Raw genomic sequence first — 12,345 nt, 5'->3', positions numbered from 1 at the left:
CACCTCTGCCCGGTACCTGCAGGCGGGAGTTTTGAGCCTGGCTGTTCTCAGTTCGCACTTTCTAAGGCTCTTAAGTTATTTTCCATTTGGTCAAGTTGAGAGTTTTAATAATTTTATTTTTAATTTGTAATAAAAGTTTACAGTTTGATTTTTTTTTGATCAATAAATTACAAGCACCTGTAATACAGGCCTTTTTGTAAGTTATTAATCCATTTGAAATAACAGTGATAATTTTTGAGGTTTGGGGTTTTTTTGTTTGTTTGTTTTGTTTTTTACGTTTATTTAATTTTGAGAGAGAGATTGAGCCAGGGAGGGGCAGAGAGAGGAGACACAGAATCTGAAGCAGGCTCCAGGCTGTCTGCTCCGCATTCAGCCTGATAGTACTACGAAAGGACTTTGAGAAAACACCGCCCTGTGGTCAGAGGAGAACAGAGGTGAAAAGGCGGATAAGGGTCTTTTTTTTTTTTTTTTTTTTTAAACGTTTATTGATTTTTGAGACAGAGAGAGACAGAGCATGAACAGGGGTGGGTCAGAGAGAGAGAGGGAGACACAGAATATGAAGCAGGCTCCAGGTTCTGAGCTGTCAGCACAGAGCCCGATGCGGGGCTCGAACCCACAGACTGTGAGATCATGACCTGAGCCGAAGTCGGATGCTTAACAGACTGAGCCACCCAGGCGCCCCCGGATAAGGGTCTTGATGTTACCACAAAAGTGGTTCCGACCTTGAGAAACCCGGGAGGTCCTCCAGGGTCCACCACGTCCACCTTCAGAAGGGCTGCTGTGGCGACTTGCTGAGCCCCGCTGTCCTCCGGGGCCTCTGAGGAGGGGCAGCGTCCCTAAAGAGCAGACACACACTCGCCTCGGTGACGCTTATGCGTAGGTGGTGTCATGTGAAGAGTGAACAACAGAGAACTGAACATTTTGGGGAGACTGAGTTGCTGAGCTTTTGTTTCTGAAACAGCTGCCCCTTCCTCTGTCCCAGGGCTTTGGAGAGCCCGTCCCCTCTGCTGCCCAGGGACCTAGTTTCTTGCAGAATAACAGCTAGAGGGCTTCTCAGCGGTTCCGCCGCGGTCGTGACTAAGATCCGGGCGCTCGCCCTCGGTGGGCCGCACAGATGCAGGGGGATTTGAAGAAGACACTGGGTGGCCCCCTCTTCACGTTACCTGTTCCCATTGGATTGTACGTCTCCAGGCAGGGCCCCCGTCAGTTCCCATATTTAAATGTCTCGGGGATGTTGGCACACGTATTTTGGACTTTGTGGCTTACTTCCTGTCTGAATGCTCTGCGTCCCCAGCTCCTAGTGGTCTCAGACTTGTTCACTGAGCGCACCCAGTTTGAGATGATGTATCTGACGCTGACCGAGCTGAGGAGGGCGCACCCTGCAGAAGACGAGATTCTCATTCAGTACCTGGTGCCTGCCACCTGCAAGGCGGCTGCCGTCCTCGGAATGGTAAGCCCCAGGCGGTGCGGAGGCCACCTCGTACTGGCTGCATGTTGTGGCCGTAGGGAGCCTCGGCCTTGGAAGGCCTGACCCGGAAGGAGAGTGGGAGGACTCAGCTCTAACATCCCTGCCTTTCTGTAGGTCACCGTGAAGCGTGTTACGGAGGGCGAGCCTTGGATTAGGGCTCTTGTACCCCTTGGCTCTGGGTCATCACGGTGTGGGTAGTGCGAACACGACCGGCCCCTCCTCCTCAGTTGCCCACGGCCCCCCGCCTCCCCCCCCACGCCCCTTTGCTGAAGAGCTGCCGGCTCCCGTGCTTCCTGCCAACAGACCTCCCTCCCGGGGGCCATTTTACCCCAGAAACCCTGCATTTGTCCCCCACGTCCGGATGCCATTGTCTGTTGTTAGCGGAAGGGCAGACTGCCTGCTTTTGCGTTCTTCCTTATTCTGCGCCCAGTCGATCAGAGCTCAGCCGACGCGGCATGCACCGGTTCTTCTGTGCGTCCGTCACCACGCGGTCCAGGCTAACTGGACGTGATGTGAGCACATGAAGGCGTTTGCACGGGGCCTGCTCTGGTCAGCGTAGGGAAGGACAGAACCTCCGCCGTTAGAAGGAAACGGCTGGACTCCAGGCTGTGCGGGTTTGGCGTGTGCTTGCTCTTTGCTATGTAGCCTTTACCCGGGATCTGTGGGGCCTCTGCTCCCTGTTTCCTGGAGTCCCATCTTCACGTTGGTGGTGGAGACTCATTCATCCACCAAGCATGTGGGGGCTGCCACGGCCAGGGGCTTGGGTCCCTGTGTGGGGCGCGGTGGTGCTGTCCCTCTGCCCCCCCCCCCCCCCCGTGTTCCCCCTCAGTCCTGTCTGTCCTGACAGTGACCACGAGAACAGGTCTCCTCGCCCAGTCTCACAAAGGTGAGCTCTTGTTTCATCTGGGCCCCCGGAAGCTGAGACCAGGTCACATGGGACATGGCAGAGGTCTGAGTCCACGTCTGTGGCCCAGAGCCCTGACTCTAGCCCCTTCCTGGCTTTGCTCCCCTGTACGATTCATCCCTCTGACCCGAAGTGCCCAGGCAGGTATCATCCATCCTGGGTGGCCAGAGCCCTGGTGCCACCATCAGGGAACAGAAACAATGAATCCGTTGGCCTGCCTTCTGTGAGCACATCACTTCAAAGTGTGTGCCCTCTGGGCGTCGAGAGACATGTCAAAGCAGCTGGACTTGAAGGGGTCCTTTTGTCTTTGTGGGGGATTTCAGCTGCTGGGTTCGTTTTCATTGTAATTGTGTTTTTGTGCTCAGGCCCAGGTCCCCCTAGACAAATGTTGTGTTGTCAATAAATCAAATAAACAATCATCATTTTCTAAGAAGACCCTAAGGCAAGACTTGCTGCATGGACACAGACTCCCCACCCTGACGTGCATGCATGGGCCTCTGTGTAGGCAGCCGCGCTCCGAAGCTTGTCTTTTCCTCCTGAGACACTTACGTGGTGTCAGGAAGTGTGCGTCCCTCGCTGCACGTCCTGGCGGTGCTTCCAGAGGCAGGGGCTGGATGCACGGCGGAACCGTCCTTAGGAAGGCGTCGCACCGCCGTGGTGCGTGTGCGTCTGCTCTTGGCGGGGCCTGCAGGAACCCTCAGGTGCCAGTAGCCACCTTTCCGAAGTGGGGTGGCTTGTGGAGCCCTGGGGTCACCCCCACTTCCACACCGTTTCCTGTGGCTGCCTCTGCTCTAAAAGGAGCGTCTTGAGGGAGGCATGTGGCACGGAGCGCGAGGGTTCCACTGCGCCCTACTGTGTCGAGGGTGCTAACGGCCACGGGTAGTATTTTGGTTCAGGTCAGTGCAGACTACTGTTAGGGGTCCCCAAGACCACCCTGCGTTTTTCTGGGAGGATTCACATATACTCATGGCTGGGATTTACCCCGGTGAAAACAAAGCACAATCGGCACAGGGTAGAGCGGGGGGGGGGCGGGGGGGGGGCGGGGGGGGCAAGTCCCGAGGAAGCAGGCGCCAGCTGCCAGCATCCTCTCCCGGGGCGTCAGGTGGGGTGCGTTGTGACAACACGTGCGGGGTCTCGTCTGCCAGGGGAGCGCATTAGAGACACAGAGCAGGGCTCCCGCCGGCGGCCGGTCCCTCGGGCCACTCTCCCTGGCGCGGCCCAAACCGCAGGCCCCTGGGAGGAAGGTGTCTGTGGGGACACGGCGTTGGCGTGACCGGGTGAGGCACAGGGGCTGCTCTGGTCAGCGGGGGAGCCGGGGACGCTCCCGCCAGCCGGGTGCCCGGATGCCCGCTCAGGGGCCTCTGGGGGGCCTGCTGCCGGAGCTCCTGCACCCAGTCTTCCTCTGTAGCTTAGGTCAGCCCCTCGTTGGCCTCTCCCGACCCGTCGTGGGCAAGCCTCTGCTCCTGTGCCTGTGCTCTAGGACAAGGCCGTGGCCGAGCCCGTCAGCCGGCTGCTGGAGAGCACACTGAGGAGCAGCCACCTGCCCAGCAGGGTCGGGGCCCTGCATGGCGCCCTCTACGTGCTGGAGTGTGACCTCCTGGATGAGACAGCGAAGCAGCTTGTCCCTGTCATCAGCGACTACCTCCTGTCCAACCTCAAAGGGGCAGCCCAGTGAGTGGCAGTGGCTGCGTGGGGGTCTTGGCGTGGGCCGGGGGAAGGGCGGGGTCGTACACCAGGTCCTGGGGCCCAGGTGGGCCCCCTTCCGTGGGGACGGGGGCGGAGGTCCTGGCGACATAACACGCACCGTCAGACCAGCCCGTATCTCCTGGTTTCAGCTGCGTGAATGTTCATAGCCAACAGCACGTGCTGGTGATGTGTGCCACCGCCTTCTACCTGATTGAGAACTATCCCCTGGACGTAGGCCCAGAATTCTCCGCGTCAGTAATTCAGGTGAGCGGCCTTGGGCGCCTTCCTCTGGAACGGACGTGTGTGCGCGCTCTGTCCCCTGCGGGTGGTACTCTCAGAGGAGCAAGCGCGAGCGGCGGGGGCCTGACCCAGAAGTCTTCCTTGTGTTCAGATGTGTGGGGTGATGCTGTCCGGGAGTGAGGAGTCCACTCCGTCCATCATTTACCACTGCGTCCTGCGGGGCCTGGAGCGTCTTCTGCTCTCCGAACAGCTGTGCCGGCTGGATGCTGAGTCCCTGGTCAAGCTGAGTGTGGACAGAGTGAACGTGCACAGCCCGCACCGGGCCATGGCTGCCCTGGGCCTGATGCTCACCTGCATGTACACAGGTGCGGGGTGTGGGGTACGGGGCCCCAGAGACTGGCCCGGGCCCACCTGTGCCTGCCAGCTCAGTGCCACCGAACTCCAGACCATACGGATCTGCTGTCCAAGTGAGCGAGAAGCGTGTTCATTCTTGGACACAGACCGCACGACCCCACTGCACTTCAGGAAGATCGTAGAGCAGGGGCTTGCGGTTACTGGCTCAAGGCCACATTGCTGTGTAGGCTTCAGAGCCCAGCCCAGGGAGCAGGTCTGCAGACTGACCACTGCACCCCATGTACCCACAGGGGGGCCAGGCCCTGGGCGGCTGAGCTCTCCTGTCACTTGATTTCACATGATCTCTCAGGCTTCGTTGAACTCCCTTGTGGGTTCAAGGCGTGGTCTTCAGAGCAAGTAACAGTACAGAATGATTTGTTCCAGGGAAGGAGAAAATCAGCCCAGGCAGAACCTCAGACCCCAGCCCCGCCGCCCCAGACAGCGAGTCCGTGATCGTGGCTATGGAGCGTGTGTCCGTTCTTTTCGACAGGTGAGAAACGCCCGCCTTTGCCCTGAGCTGCCCTGGGACGCTCGCCGGGAGCAGCTGCCTTCGCACGCACCTGCTCCCTTCTCAGCCCTGCCCCCGTGGCCCGCGGTTTCCCCGCTCTCCCCCTGACTGCACACACGCCTCACTTGGCTCTGCGGGAGCGGCCAGTCCTTGGGCCTCAGCACCTGGGAGCTTGGGGTGTCCCTCTCCCGTGAAGGTTGGGGGCAGCCCCTGTCAGTGTGGAGGCCTCGGGTGGGGCATGTGAACCGGACAGGCACGTGGAGTTCTGAGCAGTAATGGAGATGTCTGTGGGACACTGCTGCCTTTGGGCGGGGAGCCTTACCATCAAAGCAGGCTTGGCCCACAACCCCCCCCCCCCCCCCCCGCTCCCCGCCCCGGGCCTGGGGAGCACAGCCCCGGAGCACCATTAACAGCAGCTTCCAGGAGTCGTGCTCGGTAGACCGGGGTAAAGATTTAAACAGCAAAGGAAAATATCTCTGAGAGCTTGGTAATTAATCCCCGCCACCCCCCCCCCCCCCACTGTGTGCACTTGTGTCCAGAGTAGGCTCAGTTTGCCAGCTCTGGAAAATGGGTTGGGCACCTTGTCAGGCTCTTTCCCCAGGACCGCACCCTGCGTTTTGCCCCAGGCCTTGCCCCAGGCCTCCCAGTGCAGACTACGCGATGCGTCTGCAGCCTTGGGAGGCCCATTCTGCACCACTCAGCCTGGCCTGTCCCTCTGGCCCAGTCAGCAGGAGGCTTCTGGCTTTTTCTCACAAGAGCACGCTGAGCCAAGGCTTTCCCTGCATCCGCTCGGTCCACATGAGGTGTTCAGGAAAGCCAAGCATTGCAGTCTGTTTCTGTGTTGAAATTTAAAATGAGTGTTTATAGCCATCTTCTGTTCCACACAGATCTGTCGAGCCTGACCACAGCCGGGTGACGGGCAGGGGAGCCCACACTTGGGTCCCTGCCTTCGTGGACCTTGCATCCCAGTGCTAACAAAATACACCAACATTTTAGCGAGTGCTGTCAGGCATGCAGTGTGGTCACTCTCCAGACGTCAGGCGGGGGGGACACTGAGTTGACGGGAGGTAGCTTTTGATTGTGGGTGTCGTCCAGAGCAGCAGCCTCGCCCCTTGCTGGGCCAGAGCTGGCATGCAGGCGGGGGGTCTGGGCATGCCTAGGAGGCAAGGGCCCCGTTTCTGGGGCCGTTCCGGCACTTTTCAGCGGCGTATGGCTCCTCTGTGGGCACAAATGCAGGAACCTGGCCAGAAGGCATCGCTCGAGGTGCTCACTGTAGTATCTGGGGCAGCAGGGCGTGGAGGGCATCAGCAGGAGAGTGTGCGGGTAGGGGTCAGGTAAGAAGGGTCCTTGCTGACTGCAGAGGTCTGGCATCAGAACGGGGTGCTGAGACACCCACAGCATTTGGACATGGATGGAAACCGAACGGAATGTGGATGGTGTTCTCCTTATGAACTTTTTTTATCTCTAATGTCACCGTCTCAAACCCCTGTTGCTTACAACTTGACACGACTTTGAAACCCCTTTCTGAGGCCTCAGCCCACACACGGGTTGGGGGGCCGCGAGCCGTGCCTTCACCTGCAGGTGCCTGGTGAGGCCAGTAAGGAGGGGGTTGCCTGTTTGCAACACGTTTGTAACATACTGGGACCCAGGGCGCCTCCCAGCTGGCATCAGACATGAGGCCCTCCTGAGGTGGGGCCAGACTCTGACCTGTGTCCCCTCCTTTTAGGGTCAGGAAAGGATTCCCCTGTGAAGCCAGAGTGGTGGCACGGATCCTTCCTCAGTTTTTAGATGACTTCTTCCCACCCCAGGATGTCATGAACAAAGTCATTGGGGAATTTCTGTCCAACCAGCAGCCATACCCACAGTTCATGGCCACCGTTGTGTACAAGGTGAGGGCACGGGGTCACGGGCCAGGGGAAGCCCCGACTTTCCGGACCGAATGCCTTTTAACGCCTGGATGCGCCGACCTGGTGCAGGTGCTGGTGGGCCCCACTCCTCACCCCGCAAACTGCAGCGCCCCTTACCCCGCACCCCTGCTTCGGTAGAGCTGTGGCCCCTGACCCTCTGGGCCTCTCGTCCTCTCAGGTTTTCCAGACCCTGCACAGCAGTGGGCAGTCGTCCATGGTCCGGGACTGGGTCATGCTGTCCCTCTCCAACTTCACCCAGAGGAGCCCGGTGGCCATGGCTGTGTGGAGCCTCTCCTGCTTCTTCGTCAGTGCTTCCACTAGCCCCTGGGTCTCCGCCGTGTATCCTTCCGGGTCCGGGCCGGGGCCCGTTTACCAGTCCTGTGGTCTCTTCTGTCTGTGTCTGGGTTGATGCTTCCTGTTCAAGTTTTTGGAGCTTAACCTTTGCCAGAAACTCAGGTGTCAAAATGACATATACCTTAAGCCTGAGGGGGGTGCAGCCTCGATAAGGAAACGTTTGCCACACTGACCAGGACTGCCTGGAGGGGTGGGAGGGTGGCACCAGCTCCCTGTGGACCTCCCTCCCTCCCTCCCGCCCAGTCCCCAGTCGAGGGCCCCGTGCAGCTGGGGTGGCGGCTGATGCTGCTTCTCATTATTCCTTGTCATCGTGCCCCGTGTCATCCTCTCGGGTAAAAGGCTTCAGTGAAGATCTGGTTCCCACCCCCAAAAACGCTGGCTGCCAAAAGGGGATGTTCTCCTTCAGCAGCCTTCCCCCAAGACAGACCAGAGCCTCTGAGCAGACGGCTGTCCTGCTGCTGGTGGCCGGCCTCGCTCAGTGTTGCCGGGAGGGCCCGGGCCGGGGCGGGGCATGGCTCTGCTCTCACCGAGCGGGAGCGGGGCCTGTGGGAGCGGCCGCGGCCGCGGCCGGCGCCGAGCAGGGAGCCGGGCCAGGTAAGTGCTGTGGACCGGAGCACCCTCTCCCTGGAGCTCCCCCAGCCGGAGCAGGGCAGCGTCCTTTAGCCTTGCCCGCGTAGCCGGTGGGAGCTGAGGCGGGAGGCAGCTCCAGCCGTGCCATCCGGGTCTGCCGGCCGCTGCTCCGGTGGCTCCCGGGACTCCTGGGCCCCGACCTGTGCCGGGCGAGGACAGCCTGGTGAGGACGGGGAGGCGCACCTGGGAGACCCCTCTTCCCTCACTCGAGCCTTGCTCCCTTAACTCCCCTGCCAGCCTTCCCCACGTCATCAGCAGGATGGGCAAGCTGGAGCGAGTGGACGTTAACCTCTTCTGCCTGGTGGCCACAGACTTTTACAGACACCAGATAGAGGAGGAGCTGGACCGCCGGGCCTTCCAGTCCGTGTTCGAGGTGGTCGCGGCTCCGGGAAACCCATACCATCGACTGTTGACTTGTTTGCGGAACGTCCACAAAGTCGCCTCGTGCTGAGTGCCCACATGGGGCGGCAGCAGAGCCCGGGGGCCTGCCCGCGCCGGCGTGGCTCCACACACGGGCCCCCCTCGAGCGGCCCCGTGGCCGGGCAGGCGGTGTTTGTCTCTGCCCTGTGGCACAAGGGCTCCCTGGCGGCAAGGCTGCGTGCGGGGAACACGTGCAGCAGCGTGGGGCCGCGCCCGAGTCCTCGCGGGGAGCGGGAGCAGCTGTGTGTCACTAACCCTCTGTGCTGCACTCGTGTCACGTGCCAGCCGCCCAGGTGTCCCCTCCTCCCGCTGCCCGGCCTGCTCGTGGTTGCTCTCGCGTCTGGGACGAATGTCCTCGGTCCTGCAGGTTGGCTGTCGGCCTCTCTGCTGTCCCATAGGCAGAAGGTGGCGCCATCAGGCTTTCGAGAGCGTTCTCCGCGGCTCAGCCGGGGTCGGGCCTCACCGAGCACTGGTGTGTGCGGGTGGGGGGCTGGGAGCGCGACCCCCAGCGCCGTGCTTCCCTTTCTCTGTTTTCTTCTCAGGATTGAAAATTTAATTATATCAGTAAAGAGATTAATTTTAAGGTAACTTTTTATGCCCGTGTAGAGTATGTGCATCGCAAGTCTGTGCTGCATGTGACAGCCCTCGCCGAGCCGCCCCAGCCGGTCCTTGTCCTCCCCTGTAACAGCCGGTGGGCTCTGCGGCGTGCTCCGTCCGTCCTTCCTTACGCCGTTCACGTCTGATAAGAGCATAGAGACGTTTGCTGATCTGACGTCTGCATCATAATTCACACAGCCACACGCTGGGGACCGGAAAGTGCCCACTCCTCTGTCCTGTGCCTGCCCGCGGCGCCCTCATCCGTAGGACGGCTCCAGAGCCCCCACTCAGCAGCGAAGGACAGCCGTGCCGGCACCTAGCTGACAAGGCCAGCCTGCCTGGGTGCGGGCAGCCTGTCTCCAGCCCTCGTGCCCTCCAGCTCCTGTCCCCAAGCCGAGTATGGCTGCCCAGGGCTGTCTGGCCGCTGCCGGGATCTGCTTCCCACGTGGCCCCTCTTGTGTTGTTAGGGTCCCCAGGCGTGTGATGGAGCTACTACATTTGTCTGCACGCCTTGGTCGTGAGCAAAGCTTGGCTTCTTGGCAACCATTAGGGAAAGGCCCCAGCAGCTCCTTGGCCCCTTTTCCAGCTCAGCACATCTGCTAGGCCTCCTTCCAGCCCGGGAGGGTGTAGACCTATGCCCCTGGAGCCGTGGTGGGGCTCATTCGGGGGAAGGGGCAGGAAGGAGACAGGGTAGGGCAGCGACTGGCCAGCCCATGGCCCCTCAGACCCAGGTCACTGGACCAGCTCTGTTTCCAGCCCCAAAGCAGTCAAGTCGTTCAATGCAAACGAGGCCTGGACATTTGGGTCGACCTTGGCTTAGGAGCTCGCGTGCCTACAAGTGGGGCTGTGCTTGCCCTCGGCCCCCAGAGGGAGGCCAGTCATGTGGTGAATGCCAGGCTGCTCAGTTTGGTCTTGAGTTTAAGTGCAGACAGCGTTTTGGGTATTTCACATGGTAAGTGGAGATAATTTGGAAGCTATTTTCCAGAGTCTGCAGAGAAGAAAGAGAACGAGTCTCGGTATGTGGTTAGCGACCCTTGTGTCTGAGTGTAGGCCTGACGTCCCACTGCAGGCCACACAGCGAGCTGCAGGGCCTGGAGACCCCCGAGCTGCCCCCCACTGCCCCAGAGCTCTGTTTCTTTCCAGCCCTTTCCTGCAACAACAGTTTGGGGCCTACTGGGGTGTGGGGTTTTCCCACCAGGTCCTGCAGAGGCCCCACCGCGCCAGGGCACGAGCGATAGAATTGGGTCACGTGTTTGATGCGTAGGACCATAAGGGCACTTTAACAGAAAGGAAGTCAGCGTTGTCCCTCCCTCTGGGCTCCCATTTCTCCTCCTGCCTTTTCCCATAAGTCGGCTGGAACGTGTGTGAGCGCAGGAAAGTGCTCAGAACCTGCTGTCTCCCACCCCTGTCGCCTCGGCGGCTTGGAGATGGGAGCACCCAGGCCTGATGCTGTTCCTGCTGAGGAGTTTACGTCTGTAGGAAGTAACACTGTGAATGTAAAGTTTGGAACTGTTCCCCTTAGAGTCCATGCCACTGGGCTCACCTGAAGTGTAACTGGCTTTGCCTTGATTGCCATGAAATAGTCGGTTCTTAACAGGGGCCCGGAGCCCGGCTCTGGCCACAGGTGCCACCCAAGAGACGGGCCTGTGTGCTCGGGAGATGGAGAGGAGTCAGTGAGTGAAGTCCTTTTGGCCACGGGTGAGTGTGTATGTGTGTGCATATGTGCGAGTCTGTAATTCTGCGTATATCGCAGTACACAGACACGCAAGGCTACGAGATTGGCCGCGTAAGTTCTTTGTAGAAGTTCTATTTCTTAGACGTGCCCTGTGGAGTCGGCTGCGTGACGGAGGTGTCTGGGAGCGGTGTCATTGCTCGTTAAAATCCTGCTGAGGAAAGGGTCCACCTGGCCAGCTCTCTGCACAAGAAGTTAGGACTTTGTCAGCTTACTAGAAGTCTATAGCAAGCAGCGATCATATCATCAATCCAAATTTTGTTGAAAATACCAATTTGGCAGGTTTGTGGGGAGTGGGGGGGGGGCTGTTTTTGTTTTCCTGCTGATAATATCAGGATGGACTTGAACGAAACCAGGGCAGAATTGTTTGGCAATGCACTTAAGCGTGTCTTCTCCAGAAACGTGCCTCCCTCCCCCACCGCCCCACTGAGGGCTGCAGGTGACCCCCGGCTGCCAGAGCCCGCTCCTCCTGCCCCATCACGTTTTTGTCAGCAAATGGATCCTTCACAGAGGATGAACGAGGCTGACCCCTTCAGACACCCGGAGGGCAGCGTCACGAGGCCTTGCCTCTTAAAGGACCCCCGCCGCACCCAGGCACCCCTCCGTTGCCGGCTGTCACTTCCAAGTCCCCAGGGCCGGGGGCGGCTTCTCCCGGGCAGCCGCGGTGAGCCCTGTTGCTGGTTCCATCGGAACGGACTCTGAACAGCGGTAACTGCTCTCGGCCATCGTGCGGGCAATGCTTCCTTCTGCGGCGGCTGCAGGGGGCTCTGTGGTTTGGGGGGAGTGGAATCCATTTCCTCTCACTGCCACGAGCGTCCTTCCTAGCATACATCCTCGCTTTGGTGTTTGTCCTTCCCTCTGTGGTGAGCCCTCGAAGCCGTGGCTACCGACCAGGGGGACAGTGGGGCGGTTCTGTCTATGGGGCAACGGGCAGGGGCAGGGGAGTGGTGTGAGAGCCGCCCAGCCCCGCTGGCAAGCTCAGGAGGGCTCAGCTGGTGCTGCCGGCCCGGGCACGGCCTCAGGGGGGAGTGGGCCGCTCAGACGGCGGTGACCAGTGAAAGTGGCCTGGAGGGGTCAGGGGTCCCGTTCCCCCGTGCACCTGTCACTTTTCATGGCGTCGAAGGAACCCCCTCCCCACAAGCGCTTCTGGGAGCACCTGGCCCTGGACAGTCACTGCCGTTTCCTGGTGCAGACTGGGTGGCGGCCACTGGCACTGGAGGACCGTGGCCTCGTCGACCGGCAGCAAGTGGCTTGGCTCTGGGCGAAGCGGGGCCGCCTGTCCGTACACGCTGCCTCGTGCTCGCGGGTGTGAGCTCGAGACGCCCCGCCACCTCCATCCCCGCCTGCTGGGAGCCAGGGAGGCTGTGAGGGGCACGTCCCGGAGCCCTGGCCTGGACCTGACCGTCTGCTCCCAAGAGGAGAGGGAAGGACTGACAAGCGACGTGTGTTTAAGTTTTTTAAACTTCCGCGAACATTGTGTATCTGAATTAAAGGGAAATGACACCA

The 12,345-nt window shown here is 60.2% G+C and overlaps 1 protein-coding gene across 1 annotated transcript in view; it reads left to right on the top strand.

Moving 5' to 3' along the window:
- Positions 1–12,345, top strand: part of HTT (huntingtin) — a 149,154-nt gene extending 136,809 nt beyond the window's left edge. The window contains exons 60-67 of the mRNA XM_042985075.1: positions 1,295–1,450; positions 3,853–4,043; positions 4,208–4,322; positions 4,450–4,663; positions 5,076–5,181; positions 6,926–7,088; positions 7,285–7,445; positions 8,328–12,345. Coding sequence (XP_042841009.1) covers positions 1,295–1,450; positions 3,853–4,043; positions 4,208–4,322; positions 4,450–4,663; positions 5,076–5,181; positions 6,926–7,088; positions 7,285–7,445; positions 8,328–8,541 — 1,320 coding nt within the window. The 3' untranslated portion in view covers positions 8,542–12,345. The remainder of the gene's footprint in view (positions 1–1,294; positions 1,451–3,852; positions 4,044–4,207; positions 4,323–4,449; positions 4,664–5,075; positions 5,182–6,925; positions 7,089–7,284; positions 7,446–8,327) is intronic.

The sequence above is a fragment of the Panthera tigris genome, chromosome B1 (genome assembly GCF_018350195.1).
Source record: "Panthera tigris isolate Pti1 chromosome B1, P.tigris_Pti1_mat1.1, whole genome shotgun sequence".
In the NCBI taxonomy this organism is placed as follows: domain Eukaryota; kingdom Metazoa; phylum Chordata; class Mammalia; order Carnivora; family Felidae; genus Panthera; species Panthera tigris.
The sequence above is the reverse complement of the archived record's forward strand: the minus strand, read 5'-3'. Positions and strand labels throughout refer to the sequence as shown.